Source organism: Alosa sapidissima, chromosome 13 (assembly GCF_018492685.1).
Source record: "Alosa sapidissima isolate fAloSap1 chromosome 13, fAloSap1.pri, whole genome shotgun sequence".
Lineage (NCBI taxonomy): Eukaryota > Metazoa > Chordata > Actinopteri > Clupeiformes > Clupeidae > Alosa > Alosa sapidissima.
In genome coordinates this window covers 17,452,594-17,470,118 of record NC_055969.1, presented here as the reverse complement: position 1 = coordinate 17,470,118, position 17,525 = coordinate 17,452,594, and the positions used below count along the sequence as shown (strand labels likewise).

General features: G+C 41.2%; 1 protein-coding gene across 1 annotated transcript; it reads left to right on the top strand.

Moving 5' to 3' along the window:
• Positions 1-924: 924 nt before the first annotated feature.
• On the top strand, positions 925-16,538 carry LOC121680839 (myosin heavy chain, fast skeletal muscle-like). Its single transcript, XM_042060385.1, has 38 exons — positions 925-1,140; positions 1,242-1,385; positions 1,473-1,629; positions 1,742-1,769; positions 1,906-2,023; positions 2,112-2,204; positions 3,065-3,128; positions 3,213-3,311; positions 3,394-3,497; positions 3,579-3,717; positions 5,519-5,637; positions 5,767-5,916; positions 6,008-6,178; positions 6,262-6,562; positions 6,667-6,746; positions 6,833-6,920; positions 7,004-7,121; positions 7,221-7,344; positions 7,449-7,585; positions 8,742-8,997; positions 9,108-9,350; positions 9,439-9,615; positions 9,701-9,846; positions 9,963-10,053; positions 10,133-10,522; positions 10,611-10,856; positions 10,951-11,147; positions 11,258-11,441; positions 11,530-11,695; positions 11,795-11,919; positions 12,002-12,310; positions 12,448-12,651; positions 12,757-12,882; positions 12,986-13,156; positions 13,251-13,355; positions 15,995-16,090; positions 16,227-16,358; positions 16,448-16,538. The coding sequence occupies exons 1-38, from the start codon at positions 937-939 to the stop codon at positions 16,466-16,468; spliced, it is 5,823 nt and encodes a 1,940-aa protein (XP_041916319.1). The 5' UTR covers positions 925-936; the 3' UTR covers positions 16,469-16,538.
• The last annotated feature ends 987 nt before the right edge of the window (positions 16,539-17,525 follow it).

Genomic DNA, 17,525 nt, shown 5'->3' with positions numbered 1-17,525 from the left:
ACCCTCCACCATAATTCATTGATTTCTTACTACTGTACATAAAAAAAGCTTCAACAGGGTAATGGGAAAGGTTACCTTGGAAATTTGGAAAAGGTTGATCATCATCTAAATCTTCTAAACCATCTTCTAAAATGCATTGTTCCGGTCCTTGATTATGATTGTGCTGGATTTTACAACGGCATCGAATGGGATTCAGCCAAACATACACCTTTACAGCATTTTGTTCTATATTACTGTGCTACCACAACTTGATACAAAAGTTAGAAGCTGCGTCTTGACGTTGCTTGGCAACCATTCAGCTAGAGGAAATATATTTATTAGCGGAAGAATGATTTTTTTATAAATAAATTGTTAGATTTCTTGTTATTGTCCCTTTAATTTTATCTTGCCAGATAGCTATACAGTATGTAGTAATAACCATTTAAAAGTCACTCAAATCCATAGGTTACATTAATTTTAAAATAGCTAAGGGGGGTTTTAGGCACTCTACTTGCATGTCATGCCTAACAACGCCCCTTAGCTGTTCTAAAATCAATGTAACCTACGACCTCTCGGGGCTTATTGCTTAAATAAATAACTTCAGTAGTTTGCATGGTGTGTTTCGGATATGTGTGTATATTCAATGTGTATATTAGTATGATGGGGATTGGATTAGATTACAGAACAATAATGCAGTAAATACATTGGTTTCAGTATTATATAAATATCAAAAGACTGTTGTATTTGACTTTTTAATTAATTGTACAGATTGAGTACCCTATGTACATTGATAAGCTCCATGGAGGTCTGACAAACATCTGTGGTTTTCCATGATTTGCCCCTTAATGACGATGACACTTTATTTGCAGTACTGTGTCTGTGTATGATTATGAAAAGCATTTTGTGTTGAAAACTGTTTGCTCTTCATGTTTATGATTAATGTAGTAACCAGCAACCATGGGGGACAGTGAAATGGCCCAATATGGCCCAGCTGCCATCTACCTTCGTAAGCCTGAGAAGGAGAGACTTGAGGCCCAAACCAAGCCCTTTGATGCAAAGACTGCTTGCTATGTGGTTGACAAAGAGGACTTGTACGTCAAGGGTACAATAAAAAATAAGGAAGGTGGCAAATGCGTCGTTGAAACCCTTGAAACCAAGGAGGTACAGTAGCAAGGGACTTGTTCTGATGATAAAATTCAAGTATCACGGAAAGTTTCTTGAATACATCTCTTTGTTACAGCTGTTTACTACTTTGGGTTTAGGAAAGGACTGTGAAGGAAGACGAAGTCTTCCCTATGAATCCTCCCAAGTTCGACAAAATTGAGGACATGGCCATGATGACCCACCTCAATGAAGCCTCCGTCCTGTATAACCTCAAAGAGCGTTATGCAGCATGGATGATCTACGTAAGCATTACCATTTTGACCGAATTAAGAAAACAAAATAAAAAATGAAAAGCCGAAAAACCAATCTTCTTTATTTCTTCATTCTAGACCTACTCTGGACTTTTCTGTGTCACTGTGAACCCCTACAAGTGGCTCCCAGTGTACGATCATGAAGTGGTGAATGCCTACAGAGGCAAGAAGCGCGTGGAGGCCCCACCCCACATCTTCTCTGTCTCTGACAACGCATTTCAGTTCATGCTTCAAGGTATGCTTTCTGTTTTAAAGCCAACACTGAACAATATTGATACATTATACTGTATATTTGATTCATTTATGTAATATAAACCATTCATGTAAATCTCTATTTTGCCCCACAGACAGGGAGAATCAGTCTGTCCTGATCACGTAGGTGTCAATGCATCCCTTAAAACTTTTTACAGTTTTAATAGAGGGCTAAACCTTGGCATCAACTTATATGTACTTTACTGGTACACTTTGTAATTGTGATATAGAAATTTGTAATATATTCTGTTTAATACAGCGGAGAATCTGGTGCTGGAAAGACCGTAAACACCAAGCGTGTCATCCAGTACTTTGCAACAATTGCAGTGGCTGGTGGCAAGAAGTCAGAGGCACCAGCCAGCAGTGGAAAAATTAAGGTATAGGACCTCTTGCATATTTATAGGCTAATTATAACATAGCAACACAGACATGAACTTCAGTAACAATATATCTATTGACATCCAGGGCTCTCTTGAAGACCAGATCATTGCCGCCAACCCACTGCTGGAAGCTTATGGTAATGCCAAGACTGTGAGGAATGACAACTCTTCACGTTTTGTAAGTTTAGTTTCTCATCTAATCTCTCATGTGGTTTTTGTTCCCGTTTTTAGATAAAATCAAATTCTTTGGCTCAAATCTACCATGTACTTTGTTTTATATCTGTTAGTATCACTTTTTAAAAACATCCTCCGATTTCTACTTAAACCTCTATATACTATCATATTGTGCTTTTTGTATTAGTAAAGGCAGTATTTATTGTTAGGGCCTACTCTTAGGCATAAGCAAAGTGACATTCGAGCCAGTGGTGGCAAAAAAAAACCTGATTGTAGCTGAGACCTGGCCTACCACTTGGGAATCATAGCACGAGCACATGAACAAAACAAACATGCTAAATTTAACATATATGTTTATTTTTAAAGCAGATTTTTAATTACATTGTAACAATTTATCAATTCGCCCTAATGAAATCCTTCTTGGAACGCAAAAGACAGATGGTGGCAGAATGCCCTGACACTTAAATTCTAAAAATAGAAGTTCCCTCCAAGTTCACAACGGTGTCTGTTTGCCTATCGTCATTATTGGTTATTGTTGTTTGTGTTGTATCCTTGTTAGATCAGAATGGCTGACTGCTTCGTTTGGAGCTCGACATTTTAAAAATCTTCTTACGTCCATATTTTCGTGTAACGACCAGATAACTGCAACGTTATTCCATGCTAGCTGAGAATCACTGCACTTATCGCTGCTCTCCACCCCCCCCCCCCCCCAACACCCCCACCCCCGCAAACTCCACATATAGGTCTATTATTGAATATTGAATATTTATTGTATACTTCAATATTTTCCTCATGTGTAACCTGCTTTGGTTAAAAGCATTACCTAAATGAATATATGTAATGTCAAAATGTAATCTCATACAGGGTAAATTCATCAGAATTCACTTTGGCACTTCTGGAAAACTGGCTAGTGCTGATATTGAGACTTGTAAGTATAATTGTTCCAAGTAGAAATGTTATTTTATTGCCTTAAATGTATCAAATTAAAATACATTATTCCCTGCGTTAAAAGACCTGCTGGAGAAGTCTAGAGTGACATTCCAGCTTCCCGATGAGAGAGGCTACCATATCTTCTTCCAGATGATGACCAACCACAAGCCTGAAATTATAGGTAAGGTTAATATTTTCACCAAATGTTCAAAAATCAATACATGCAATTATGAATTTATAAAATATTTTTTTAATCTCGACAGAAATGTGCCTCATCACATCCAACCCCTATGACTTCCCAATGTGCAGTCAGGGTCAGGTCACTGTGGCGAGTATTAATGACAAAGAGGAGTTGGATGCCACAGATGTAAGTCTTCCAATAATGGGTTTTCCCTCTTTCAATTTATTGAAGAAAGCTTTAAATTAAACAAATACTTAATCATTACAGGACGCCATTGATATCCTGGGTTTCAGTAATGAGGAGAAAGTCACCATTTATAAGCTGACTGGTGCTGTGCTCCATCATGGCAACATGAAATTCAAGCAGAAGCAGCGTGAAGAGCAGGCTGAGCCTGATGGCACTGAGGGTAGGTTACGACACTATACTGAATCAGTCAGTTCTAGTAATAACTACAAGGTAGTCTTATTTATTGAGAACATTTTATTATATTTAATTAAAGTTTAAAATGACTGATGTGAAGCAGACACAAACTGGCAATGGCAGATTTGGAAAGTGAACCCGGAATGAACCCGGGTCAAGCAGTAACCTTGCCGCTGCTACACCACACCCAAAATTGATATACCATCATCTTATTCATATCAACATATATATTCAAGTATATTTAACAACCTCCTCCTGTCTGCTGACTCTGGTTCACTTAACATTCTCATCCTCCTTGACCTTAGTGCTGCTTTCGATACCATCAACCACAATGTTCTAATCTCCCGTCTGTCTGCTATTGGTGTTTCTGGCACAGCCCTCAATTGGTTTCAGTCATACCTCACCAACAGAAAGCAGTTTGTAACACTTCGTCCACATCACTCCTCCAAGTCCCCTGTTACTCGTGGTGTCTCTCAGGGTTCTGTACTTGGGCCCCTCCTCTTTCTCATATACAGTACATCCTCCTTCTTGGCCAGATTATTCGCAGCCACGGTCTCAACTTCCACTGCTATGCAGATGACATCCAACTCTATCTTACCACACCCTCTCCCTCTGACCCCCCACCACGCTCCCTCACTGACTGCCTCTCTGACTTAAAATTATGGATGCAAAACAATTTTCTCAAGCTCAACACAGACAAAACCGAAATCCTGCTGATTGGCCCTAAAAGCATCCTCACCAAATCTCCCCGTCTCACTCTCAACATTGATGGCTCACCTGTCCACTCTACCCCTGTTGTTAAAAACCTTGCCATTCAGCTTGACTCCACCCTTAGCTTTGATCCTCATATCAAATCACTCACTAAGATTGCTTTTTTTCACCTCCGTAACATTGCCCGCCTCCGACCCTTCCTCTCTGCTAGTGATGCACAGACTTTGGTTCACTCCTTCATTATGTCCCAACTAGATTACTGCAACTCACTTTTCCTTGGTCTCCCCACTAAAATCCTTTAAAGACTACAATATATTCAAAACTCTGCAGCCAGGCTCCTCACCCATACCAGACGATCAGCACACATCACCCCCATTCTCCATCAACTCCATTGGCTACCAGTTCCGTCCTGGATCAAATACAAAGTACTACTACTCACCTTCAAAGCCCTCCACAACCTTGCTCCCCCCTACATCTGCGACCTCCTGACCCCTTACACTCCTTCCCGCTCACTCAGATCCTCTGACAAAAACCTCTTGACTATCCCCCGCTCCAGACTCTCCACCCTGGGTGGTCCTTCAGTGCCTTGGCCCCCAAACCCTGGAACTCCCTCCCCCAACCTCTTCGTGCCTGTCCTTCTCTTCCTTTCTTCAAAGCACATCTCAAGACTGTTTCTGTTTAATGATCACTTCTCCTCCACACCAAACACATAGCTCCATATACAGTTAACTTGTCTTTATTGTATTGTTTTGTTTGTTTGTTATTGTGTTTCCCTGCCTTCCTACTATGTAAAGCGCCCTTGGGTTTGAGAAAGGCGCTACATAAAATAAACATATTATTATTTATTTGTCTTCATAATTTCCCTTAGGATTAGTAAAATATCTTCAATTCACAATAATGTACAAAACAGTGGTTACTCCGATACCTTCATGTTTTTGTGATATTGTTTTAACCCACACTATCTTGGCCAAACTTTTTGATTTAGGGAGAGGAGATGGATGTGGACAAAGTTGTTTCATTTGCTGTCACAAATGCTATAAATTTCACTAAATGCTACACTGTTGCACTGTTTTTAGATGCTGACAAAGTCGCTTACCTCGTGGGCCTGAACTCTGCTGACATGCTGAAGGCTTTGTGCTACCCAAGAGTGAAAGTCGGAAATGAATTTGTCACCAAGGGTCAGACTGTGCCACAGGTATTATTTTCGTCACCGAAAACGTCACTAAAGATTTAAAATCCCATGAAATGACCTGCTTTTATCGTATAAGCATTTTACTTTTTGGTCTGAATATAGCATGACCATTGCTTTGATATTCTATTTCAGGTCAATAACGCAGTGTCGGCCTTGTCCAAGTCTATCTATGAAAGGATGTTCTTGTGGATGGTCATCCGTATCAACCAGATGTTGGACACTAAACAGCCAAGGCAGTTCTTTATCGGTGTGCTGGATATTGCTGGCTTTGAGATTTTTGATGTGAGGATAATTTCACACATTTTTTTCACTCAAAGAATAATGTCATATAATTTTAGTTGGGGGCATTCATATTCCATTTTTCCAATCACAGTTCAACAGCATGGAGCAGCTGTGCATCAACTTCACAAATGAGAAATTACAACAGTTCTTCAACCACCACATGTTCGTTCTGGAGCAAGAGGAGTACAAGAAAGAGGGCATTGTTTGGGAGTTCATTGACTTCGGCATGGACTTGGCCGCTTGCATTGAGCTTATAGAAAAGGTTTGTTTTAATCAAAATGATGAAGTACTAGATTCATATTATTTCATAATGGCTTCTTTTAAAACCACAAATATTTTTAACAGCCTATGGGTATCTTTGCCATCCTTGAAGAGGAGTGCATGTTCCCCAAGGCCTCTGACACCACGTTCAAGAATAAGTTGTATGATCAACATCTTGGCAAGACTAAGGCCTTTGAGAAGCCCAAGCCTGCCAAAGGCAAGGCTGAGGCCCACTTCTCCATGATGCACTATGCCGGCACTGTGGACTACAACATTGCTGGCTGGCTGGACAAGAACAAGGATCCACTGAACGATTCTGTTGTGCAGCTGTACCAGAAGTCGGGAGTTAAACTCCTACCTGTCTTGTACCCACCTGTTGTTGAGGGTAACAAAAACCTGTATAAAAGCTAGTACAGGAATATCCATTCTATAAACTTTATGTGCATGTAACTCAACTGCCAAATTTTTCACTTGTCTGTATGTCAACAGAGCCTGCTGGTGGTGGTGGTGGTAAGAAGGGTGGTAAGAAGAAGGGTGGCTCCATGCAGACTGTGTCATCTCAGTTCAGGGTATGTATATTAAACCAATATAACACTAATCAATCATCCTAAAGAGAGGTGAGGGGATGATTTCACTGAATTTTTTATCTCTACAGGAGAACTTGGGCAAACTGATGACCAACTTGAGAAGCACCCATCCCCACTTTGTGCGTTGTCTGATTCCAAATGAAATTAAGAAACCAGGTAGAAAACTTGGCTAATATTATACATTTCATAGTTCTAACTTGTATTTTCTTTGACAAATACACATATCTCTATATTAACAGGTCTTATGCAGAATTTCCTGGTCATCCACCAGCTCAGGTGCAATGGTGTACTTGAGGGTATCAGAATCTGCAGAAAGGGTTTCCCAAGCAGAATCCTATATGGTGACTTCAAGCAAAGGTGAACTGAGAAAGCCAAGGAAGTATTAATCATATTCAATACTGCATTAAGAGAGGAGAAAAGTAATAATGTATATGTACATGTATTTATTCTGACCAGATACAAAGTGCTGAATGCCAGTGTGATCCCTGATGGTCAATTCATTGATAACAAGAAGGCTTCTGAGAAGCTCTTGGGATCCATTGATGTTGATCACACCCAGTACATGTTTGGACACACAAAGGTAGATAAGTTGCATGCAATCTATTATCTGCTTATCATGAGTACAAACAAGAGCTAAGCTTTTTCTGTGTCAAATTCATGCTGATATTTTCCTTTATCTCTCAGGTGTTCTTCAAAGCTGGCTTGCTGGGTACCCTTGAGGAGATGCGAGATGAGAAACTGGTTTCCCTGGTCACAATGACTCAGGCTCTCTGCCGTGCATTCCTGATGAGGAAGGAGTTTGTCAAGATGATGGAAAGGAGGTAATTTATTTATTTTATTGTTTTATATTAGGGGCTGTATTTTGCACACTGGCGCATGCGCAAAGTTTAATTCGGTATTTTGCATATTTATTTTTTAAACAATGCGCCCAGGGGTGTGGCAATTAACAACCTAGGGAGGGGCCTGGCGCTATTGTACACCTGGTCAGAAGTCTATGGCGAGTTGTTTATATGTTATTTTAAGAGCGCATTGTGACAGTCATATTGGCAGGTGCACGCACCATCCTTCTATCATTCATGAACGCACACCAGCGCCCGTCCATGTAAAAATTACAAATTGCACGATTACAATGGGAAACATAATTAGAATAAAGATATTACGAAATACTGTACATCTCATGATGAGTAGTTATTCACCATCATTTGCAAATTGGTAATGACGGTTAAAAGTGATTGGGGAGAGGCGAGAGACAGGTATGGAGCACAGCTAAAGATGCACTGTCACGAGATTTAAGCAACTCCTCTGCAGGATAAATGTTGTTTTATTCAGTCATTTGAGCAATATTAGGGTAAGTGTTGGTTTTTCCAGCCTATGTTTTCGATGGTAACCCATTGTCAGTCAATAGTGAAAGTATAACTGTCTTGTCATTGACTGACACCTTGGTGAAGTTAGTTTCACATTGCCAATGAGTTCAAATAATAGACGAGTGCAAATGCGTGAAGGCTATGCTAGGTTTTAGTAAAGCATGGTTTAGTGGAATTCCATAGTCTCGCAAGCAGCCTCCTTCAAATGCGCCGTTGAATGCCAAAATACCGATGCATTTATTTAACATATCGCGCTTTGCGCCGTTAAAGGGAATGACAGATGTCATTCTCATTGGTTTAAATGATGTTACGCCCCAAACACACCCATAGGTGGAAAAAAACCTAGGAACAGCTTGTTGCGCCATGCGCTCGATGTTTGATAACAAAACCCCTCCCAATGTGGACTGGACATCCTACTAAATTTGAATAAGCTTTTGATGAGTGACGATGCACTTTAGAATGTCATGATAGGGCCCTAGGGCTCAGAAGTCTTAAAGATTGCTATAGTTTGAATTGTATCACTTGTAGTCCTTTTTCACTTGCTACCCATTTCATGTAATCATAGTTTAACATAGAAGTTTTAAAAGTAAAATTCACCACTTTTCTTGTATAGAGAGGCTATCTACACCATCCAGTACAATATACGGTCATTCATGAATGTCAAGCACTGGCCATGGATGAAGGTTTACTACAAGATCAAGCCCCTACTGAAGAGTGCTGAAACTGAGAAGGAGCTGGCCACCCTGAAGGAGGAGCATGACAAACTTAAAGATGTCCATGCAAAGGTTGAGGCCAAGAAGAAGGAGCTCGAGGAGAAGATGGTGGCTCTGGTGCAAGAGAGGAATGACCTGGCACTTCAAGTGGCATCTGTTAGTGTATATTGTACCATTTCATGTTCACAATCATACCACTACCCAGTCTCAGCAATGTGTTTTCAATACAAATCAGATGTCTTGCTTTTGTCTTATATTTACAATAGGGAAATGAGGGTCTCAATGATGCTGAGGAGAGGTGTGAAGGTCTTATCAAAAGTAAGATCCAGCTCGAGGCCAAGCTCAAAGAAACAGCCGAGAGACTGGAGGATGAAGAGGAAATCAATGCTGAGCTGACTGCCAAGAAGAGGAAACTGGAGGATGAGTGCTCTGAACTGAAGAAGGACATTGATGATCTGGAGCTGACCTTGGCCAAAGTGGAGAAGGAAAAACATGCCACCGAGAACAAGGTTTACATTTCTAAAGGGCGGATCAAGTGTGTTGTAAATAAAATATCATAGTTACACTGTTTACTAATTCAAAACTGTCTATGTGCAGGTCAAGAACCTAACTGAAGAGATGGCCTCTCAGGATGAGTCCATTGCTAAGCTAACTAAGGAGAAGAAAGCCCTACAAGAGGCCCATCAGCAGACTCTTGATGATCTTCAGGCAGAGGAAGACAAAGTCAACACTCTGACCAAATCAAAGACTAAGCTTGAACAGCAAGTGGATGATGTAAGTTCTTAACCAACAGGAGTTTACAAAAAATTCTACATTTGATACCTTTTCCACATGCTCACCTCAAACTTCAAATTGGCAGCTTGAGGGTTCCCTGGAGCAAGAAAAGAAGCTCCGTATGGACCTTGAGAGAACTAAAAGAAAGCTTGAGGGTGACCTGAAGCTGACCCAGGAGACCATCATGGATCTGGAGAATGACAAGCAACAGTCTGAGGAGAAGCTGAAGAAGTAATGCATGATTCCAATGAGCAACTCTATTTATGCAAACCTTTAATCAAAATACAACTAAACACTTTTGTGTAAGCTTTCACTGACACTGATTATTTTACTTTACTGTGACACAGGAAGGACTTTGAAACAAGCCAACTTCTTAGCAAGATTGAAGATGAACAATCATTGGGTGCTCAGCTGCAGAAGAAGATCAAGGAGCTTCAGGTTGAATTATTCTCTAGCGAATCAAAATCTAAGCCTTTTCTTGCAATTTTCTGTCTTACCAATACTTTTTTACCAATAGGCCCGCATTGAGGAACTAGAGGAAGAGATTGAGGCTGAGCGTGCAGCTCGTGCCAAGGTTGAGAAGCAGAGAGCTGATCTCTCCAGGGAACTTGAGGAGATCACTGAAAGGCTTGAGGAGGCTGGTGGTGCCACTGCTTCTCAAATTGAGATGAACAAGAAGCGTGAGGCTGAGTTCCAGAAGCTGCGTCGTGACCTTGAGGAGTCCACCCTGCAGCATGAAGCCACTGCTGCAGCTCTCCGCAAGAAGCAGGCCGACAGTGTGGCTGAGCTGGGAGAGCAGATTGACAACCTTCAGCGTGTCAAGCAGAAGCTTGAGAAGGAGAAGAGTGAATACAAGATGGAGATTGATGATCTCGCCAGCAACATGGAGGCTGTTGCTAAAGCTAAGGTTGATGAGATGTTTACACTCATGTAATGCTTTAACCAAACCAACTTACAATATATATTTTGCTACTAATGGACATTTTCATAAACAGGGGAATCTAGAGAAGATGTGCCGCACCCTTGAGGACCAACTCAGTGAAATCAAGTCCAAGAGTGATGAGGCTGCCCGTCAGGTTAATGACCTCAGTGCTCAGAGAGCAAGACTTCAGACGGAAAATGGTGAGCTTGGCCGCCAGATTGAGGAGAAAGATGCTCTTGTGTCTCAGCTGACCAGAAGCAAACAGGCCTTCACTCAGCAAATTGAGGAGCTGAAGAGACTGAATGAGGAGGAGGTCAAGGTACTGATATACTGATGCACCAAGAGAAAAACAATTGTATTACATAGAACACAGTATGTGAAAGGCTTTAACACCCTCACTTGTTAACAAATAGGCCAAGAATGCCCTGGCCCATGCTGTTCAGTCTGCACGGCATGACTGTGACCTCCTGAGGGAGCAGTTTGAGGAAGAGCAGGAGGCTAAAGCTGAACTGCAGCGTGGCATGTCCAAGGCCAACAGCGAGGTTGCTCAGTGGAGGACCAAGTATGAAACTGATGCCATCCAGCGCACTGAGGAGCTTGAGGAGTCCAAGTATGTGCTAAAGATGCAAAAAAAGTAAATTTGGATGTTAGTAAAAACCTTGCATTTTCTTAAGGAAAACCCATAATGTACCTCAGACATCAATCTGTTGGTATTTCCAGAAAAAAGCTTGCCCAGCGTCTGCAGGAGGCTGAAGAGCAAATCGAGGCCGTCAACTCCAAGTGTGCCTCTCTGGATAAGACCAAGCAGAGACTCCAGGGTGAGGTTGAGGACCTCATGATTGACATGGAGAGAGCCAATGCTTTAGCTGCCAACCTTGACAAGAAGCAAAGAAACTTTGACAAGGTAATACCTCCAAAACATCATTCAAATGTGGAATGTATGTAAAAACTGAATAAATATAAGCCTCACAACTAAAAACTGTTTCTAAAAGGTCCTGGCAGAATGGAAGCAGAAGTACGAGGAGGGTCAGGCAGAGTTGGAGGGTGCTCAGAAAGAGGCTCGTTCTCTCAGCACTGAGCTGTTCAAGATGAAGAACTCCTATGAGGAGTCTCTTGACCACCTGGAGACCCTGAAGAGGGAGAACAAGAATTTACAACGTGAGTCAAATCAACCCAATCCATATCTCAATCAAAAATATTTTTAAACATCCAGATAATATTGTTTACTGTAATATCCTGTAATATGCATATTGGCAGAGGAAATCTCAGACCTGACTGAGCAGCTTGGTGAGACTGGAAAGAGCATCCATGAGCTGGAGAAGGCCAAGAAGACTGTAGAAACTGAAAAGTCTGAGATCCAGACAGCCCTGGAGGAGGCTGAGGTAGAAATTCAGGCGGGCTTTTCTACACATTAATAAACTAAAATGATGTTATATTTTAAAATTCTTCATTTTCTTTGTTTAGGGAACTCTCGAGCATGAGGAGTCCAAGATTCTTCGTGTCCAACTTGAACTCAACCAGATCAAGGGTGAGGTTGACAGGAAACTTGCAGAAAAGGAAGAGGAGATGGAGCAGATCAAGAGGAACAGCCAGAGGGTGATTGATTCCATGCAGAGCACTCTGGACTCTGAGGTCAGGAGCAGGAATGATGCCCTGAGAATCAAGAAGAAAATGGAGGGAGACCTCAATGAGATGGAAATTCAACTGAGCCATGCTAACCGCCAGGCTGCTGAGTCCCAGAAACAACTGAGAAATGTGCAGGCTCAACTCAAGGTCAGTTATAAAATGTAGAGAATGAAGAGATTGCATCTAACCGCCATTACTGTTCATTTGATAGTACAGGTATCTCCATAAAACATCCAAACTTAGTAGCATGACATCTCTTTTGTCATTCTATGTTTTTCTATTAGGATGCCCAACTGCACCTTGATGATGCTGTCAGAGGACAAGAAGACGGGAAGGAGCAGGTTGCCATGGTGGAGCGCAGGAACACCCTGATGGTGGCTGAGATTGAGGAGCTCAGAGCTGCCCTGGAGCAGACAGAGAGAGGCCGCAAAGTGGCTGAACAGGAGCTGGTTGATGCCAGTGAGCGTGTTGGCCTTCTGCACTCTCAGGTGGACATATAGTGGACATAAAATAATTATTTCCATCGTTTCCACAGTACTTTCAAAAGATTTTTCATCATATAACATTTAACTAATTATTTCTGTTAATGTTAGAACACAAGTCTGATTAACACCAAGAAGAAGCTTGAGGCTGACCTGGTTCAGGTCCAAAGTGAGGTTGATGACATTGTCCAGGAGGCTAGAAATGCAGAGGACAAGGCCAAGAAAGCCATCACTGATGTAAGTAGTGTTATCTTTTTCTTAATTCATCCCTAACGTATTAAACATGTGAACATTAAGGATATGTTTTCATGCTACCTAAATAAATCATACCGTCATCTAGGCTGCCATGATGGCAGAGGAGCTGAAGAAGGAGCAGGACACCAGTTGTCATCTGGAGAGGATGAAGAAGAACCTGGAGGTCACTGTGAAGGATCTGCAGCACCGCCTGGATGAGGCTGAGAATCTGGCCATGAAGGGTGGCAAGAAACAACTCCAGAAACTGGAGTCCAGGGTGAGTGGCTAAACCTGGGTGAGATGAAAATTGTTCAGAATGTAATGAATAAAATGAAGACCTTGTCTGATATGAAAATGTTGCTCATGTAAAGGTTCGTGAGCTGGAAGGTGAGGTTGAGAATGAACAACGACGTGGTGTTGATGCTATCAAGGGTGTCCGCAAATACGAGAGGAGGGTGAAGGAACTCACCTACCAGGTACAAACTTTCTTTATCCACTATAATGGGCCATTTCTATAACCTGACTCTCGCCAGATGAGATCGCTAGCTCCACTCATCCATCTGGGATCGATCCATTGGAGTGTTGCTTCAGAAGGCTGGGCCTTATTAAAAAATCCTTGCATAAGATTGGATAAGCCACTTGTCCGTCATCTATTGACGTGCTACTTCAACCACTCACATCGAAGCCAACCCGTGACGCTGAGAACAGTCTCACAGTCGCTTCTACGCTACGTCACATCTATGAAACTCCCGCCCTGCGTCCTGATTGGCTCTACCATACAATCTCGTGCTGAAATCACTCTCAACGGAACCGATCCCAGATGGATGTGAGTGGAGTTAGGCGGAACTAAATTCATCTTCATAAATTCAGTTTCTTGAATTTCCCCTGTGGATCAATAAAGTATCTATCTATCTATCTATCTGGCGAGAGTTAGGTTACCATTTCTAGGCTTTCCCCACGATATCTGTGAGACCCTATAGTTTCTTAGGAAACAACCAGAATAATTGTGTGAAGTACTGGCACAGAGTTCTAGCCTGGAAACCAGACTCTGACTTTGCAGAGAGTCTGGCTTAGATCCATAGGCGTACGTTTATTTCCGGGTGGGAGGGCACAGTTTGAGGTTTAAAATCATTGGAGTTCCTTTGAACCGCTTTGAATCACTACCGTTTCGTCATACAGAGAAGTTTCTCTGCATCACGCCCATAACAAGCAAGCGTGCATCTTATCAGCAAACAATCACACGTTTCATCTGCGTAACTCTCGCCAAAATGCATCATATAGTGTTTTGTGAATGTACCCAAGTCAAACTCATATAAATGCATAAGTACGTCCAAAGCGTCACTTTTAAGCTTGTATGCGTTGTCGTTTTCGGGTAATATGACCTTTTGAATGGGAATCCTATAGGGCCACTACTTTTTTGATACAATCGCGTCAAAATCGCTATTTTAACACTACGAATGCTCAACAAAACATGAAACTTTGATCGAAGTATCATCAGTGTCTCTACACATGAACTCGAGCACTGAGAACATTGTTGGTGTACTAAAAGTACACCAACAAGTTCTACTAAAAAAGTTTTACTAAAAGAAAGGTTTTGAACAACTCACTTTTTTTTTCTGCTCGCTGCCATCTTGCAAGGAGTGAGTTGGCTAAAATCTTTCTTTTTAGTAAAGTATGTATACGCAAACAATGTTCTCAATGCTCGAGTTCATATGTAGAGACACTTGATGATGCTTCGATCAAAGTTTCATGTTATGTCGAGCCTTCTTAGTGTTTGAAAAATAGCGATTTTGATGCGACCATGTTGCCTACTAAACTAAAGTTTGACTCGGGTACGTTCGTAGCCTATTTCAAGTGACAAAATCTATGACTAAAAATTAGCCGACGATATAACATCCTACTCCACTGTGACTTCGTTTGTGACACTCCTGTTAATAGGCTAAACTAGAAAGAGCTAAAAAACCAATCTTGCGCCTTTTGTTCACATTTGAACATAAGCCCTTTTCGCTCCCTACGTTGATGTATTCCAAGCGGTCTGCTTCGGGGGCGGGGACATAGTAATTGAAACACCATGCCTGGGTAAAGTAATCGCTCTCAGGGACGCCCTCTGTTCGCTGGTTGGTTCGGCTGCCCAACCTCCGAAGGAAACAAGCATGAATCAACCTATTCCAGACGGAGTACTGTAGGGAAAAGAAATCGAGCGGAAGTACATAGGCAGGCCGAGGCCAGAGTTCAGAGGCTAGAATATGACAAGCATCTCTGAACTGACTACATTTTAGCCCTCTAGTTCACTTGATATGACCTTAGAAACACAACTGAGCCCCAGCACCAGGTCTTGTGAAGCTGTGTGCAAACATAGATCAATATAGAATGAAATATGAGTACTTTAGATCATTATGTGCCAAGGTATGCTCATGTGTTTTGTAAAATGCCCTATGGAAACTCCCCATAGGACTTTTAGTTACCCAAAATGCATACTGACAATAAAAGGATTTTTGTGTGGCAACCTCTTGGTGTAGAAGCATAATCCTGGTATCAAATGAAAGGTAACACTTTGAAGTTTCTTGTAGACTATTCGGAGGGGGGTCAGGGGTTCGGATATAGAATGACTACACAAAACTAATTACACAAAAGTCTCTATTTTTGCATTTTCTTTGTTGGTTCAATGGGTGTGTATAAGATGGATTATACAACTAATATTGGATAAAACAACATGCATACTCAATTTCTATGGATTCCTGTGAATATTGCAAGACCCAATATGTTGCATCTACATCTAGCATATTGCTAAGGATATACACTGCAGCTAGAAAGTAGGGAAGCACCAAAGGTGGAGGAGGGGGAGGAGGGCATTTTTGATTCAATTTAATTGAGATATAAGATTACGGTAATCTGACAATATAAAGCACTAAAAAGATTGTACATGAAAAAGGTTGTCATGTATGGATCCCCAAGAGTCCAAACTTTCAAATGGTGTATAATATTACAATGCTACATAGCAATATGGTGCATACAATTGATTTAGAATCTTGGGGGGAGGGGGTTGGTGTGCCAAAAAAGGATCACTGTTTCATATTGATGATGACAACAATTGACCAATTGTTTTTCTTTTCAGACTGAGGAGGACAAGAAGAATGTCACCAGACTGCAGGACCTGGTTGACAAGCTGCAGCTGAAGGTCAAAGCCTATAAGAGGCAGGCTGAGGAAGCTGTAAGCAGTCTCTTATATTGCCTATATGGCCAAATGTCTTGCCTTTTGTATAAAATAATAGGTTTGCTTTAAAACTAAAGCCTCTGTAATCATCAAACATATAACACTAAAGCCTCTGTACTCATTTCCTTATCAGGAGGAGCAAGCTAATGGCTACCTGTCCAAGTTCAGAAAGGTTCAGCATGAGCTAGAGGAGGCTGAGGAGCGTGCTGACATTGCTGAATCCCAGGTCAACAAGTTGAGAGCAAAGAGCCGTGATGCTGGAAAGGTAAATCAAATTTACCATATTTCAATGTGTTGTAAGTTATCATATGTTCCTACTCAATTACATTAAATTTCTCAATTTCTCTGTCTTAGGGCAAGGAGGCTGCAGAGTAAATCCTGTGAAATCTTCTGCCTTGTCACTCAGCTGGATTAATATCCTGATTACTGTGGCTATTTTGTAAATACATCATAATAAAAGTCTCTACATTATACTGTATATGAGTTCATTGTTTTAATGTCAGTCAGAATAATTTGCTTATTTTGTAACATGTTTTGATTTCCCTATTGCCATTTGTTTTTTAGACATCTGAATGAAACTGAAAACATTTACATTTTGGTGCGCTCAATACCCAGGTAGATAGATAGATGGGTGGGTAGATAGATAGATAGATAGATAGATAGGAGTGTATGTGTTGCACTCTCATCTAAGCCTGCCAGCTTAAACATAGAAGCAGCCAATCCAAAAATTAGCATTGACCTTTTAAAAAATAATACTTGTAACAAATAATTCCAGTACATTTCAGTCAGGATATTGACATGCAAATAATTGCACACACTGTACAAATGAACAAACAAATACACAATTGCTAAAACTAGGATGCCAATTTCTCCCAAGCTGCTGATATATTCATAACAAAATATGTATGTTTGCAACACCAGACAGAGCACAAAAAGTCTTTAAATGCAAGCAATATCATTGTTAGGATCTTGACAGTGGTCTTATTCAGTACATTTTCTTCAAAGGCCAGAGACTGTCTTACATCTTAAAGTCACTGAAGTTAGTCGTTCAATGTTGGCTGCATAAGGCTACTAGCCTGACGCAGTCATACTCAATTATAGTCAGATTACGAGTCTACTGTAATACTGCTCCATTGGGACGTAATTATGGGGCGTGTTTCAACCGATGCAGGTGGGGAATGCCTCTGCACTCAATTGGATAGACCTAACCGAGCAACGAAATAGCTTACCGTGAGGTGTAGGAAGAAAACACACAAACCATCTTTCTTCTCTACAAATGCCTTAACATTGTTTTCTGGTCTTTTGTAAAAGTTAGTGCCGTCAAAAACTCCTAGCCTACAACACTCATTAGCGAAATCTAAGAGATGCGTAGTAGGCCTAGGGTAGGCTATTAGGAAAAAAACTGATAGCCTATATCCCCTCCGTTTTTAAA

Bases quoted from the DNA above. Each gene is read 5' to 3' on its own strand.
- LOC121680839 (XM_042060385.1), top strand. From the start codon at position 937: ATGGGGGACAGTGAAATGGCCCAATATGGCCCAGCTGCCATCTACCTT. The intron at 9,351-9,438 runs GTTTACATTTCT...GTCTATGTGCAG, and splicing joins AACATGCCACCGAGAACAAG to GTCAAGAACCTAACTGAAGA. The intron at 10,857-10,950 runs GTACTGATATAC...GTTAACAAATAG, and splicing joins TGAATGAGGAGGAGGTCAAG to GCCAAGAATGCCCTGGCCCA.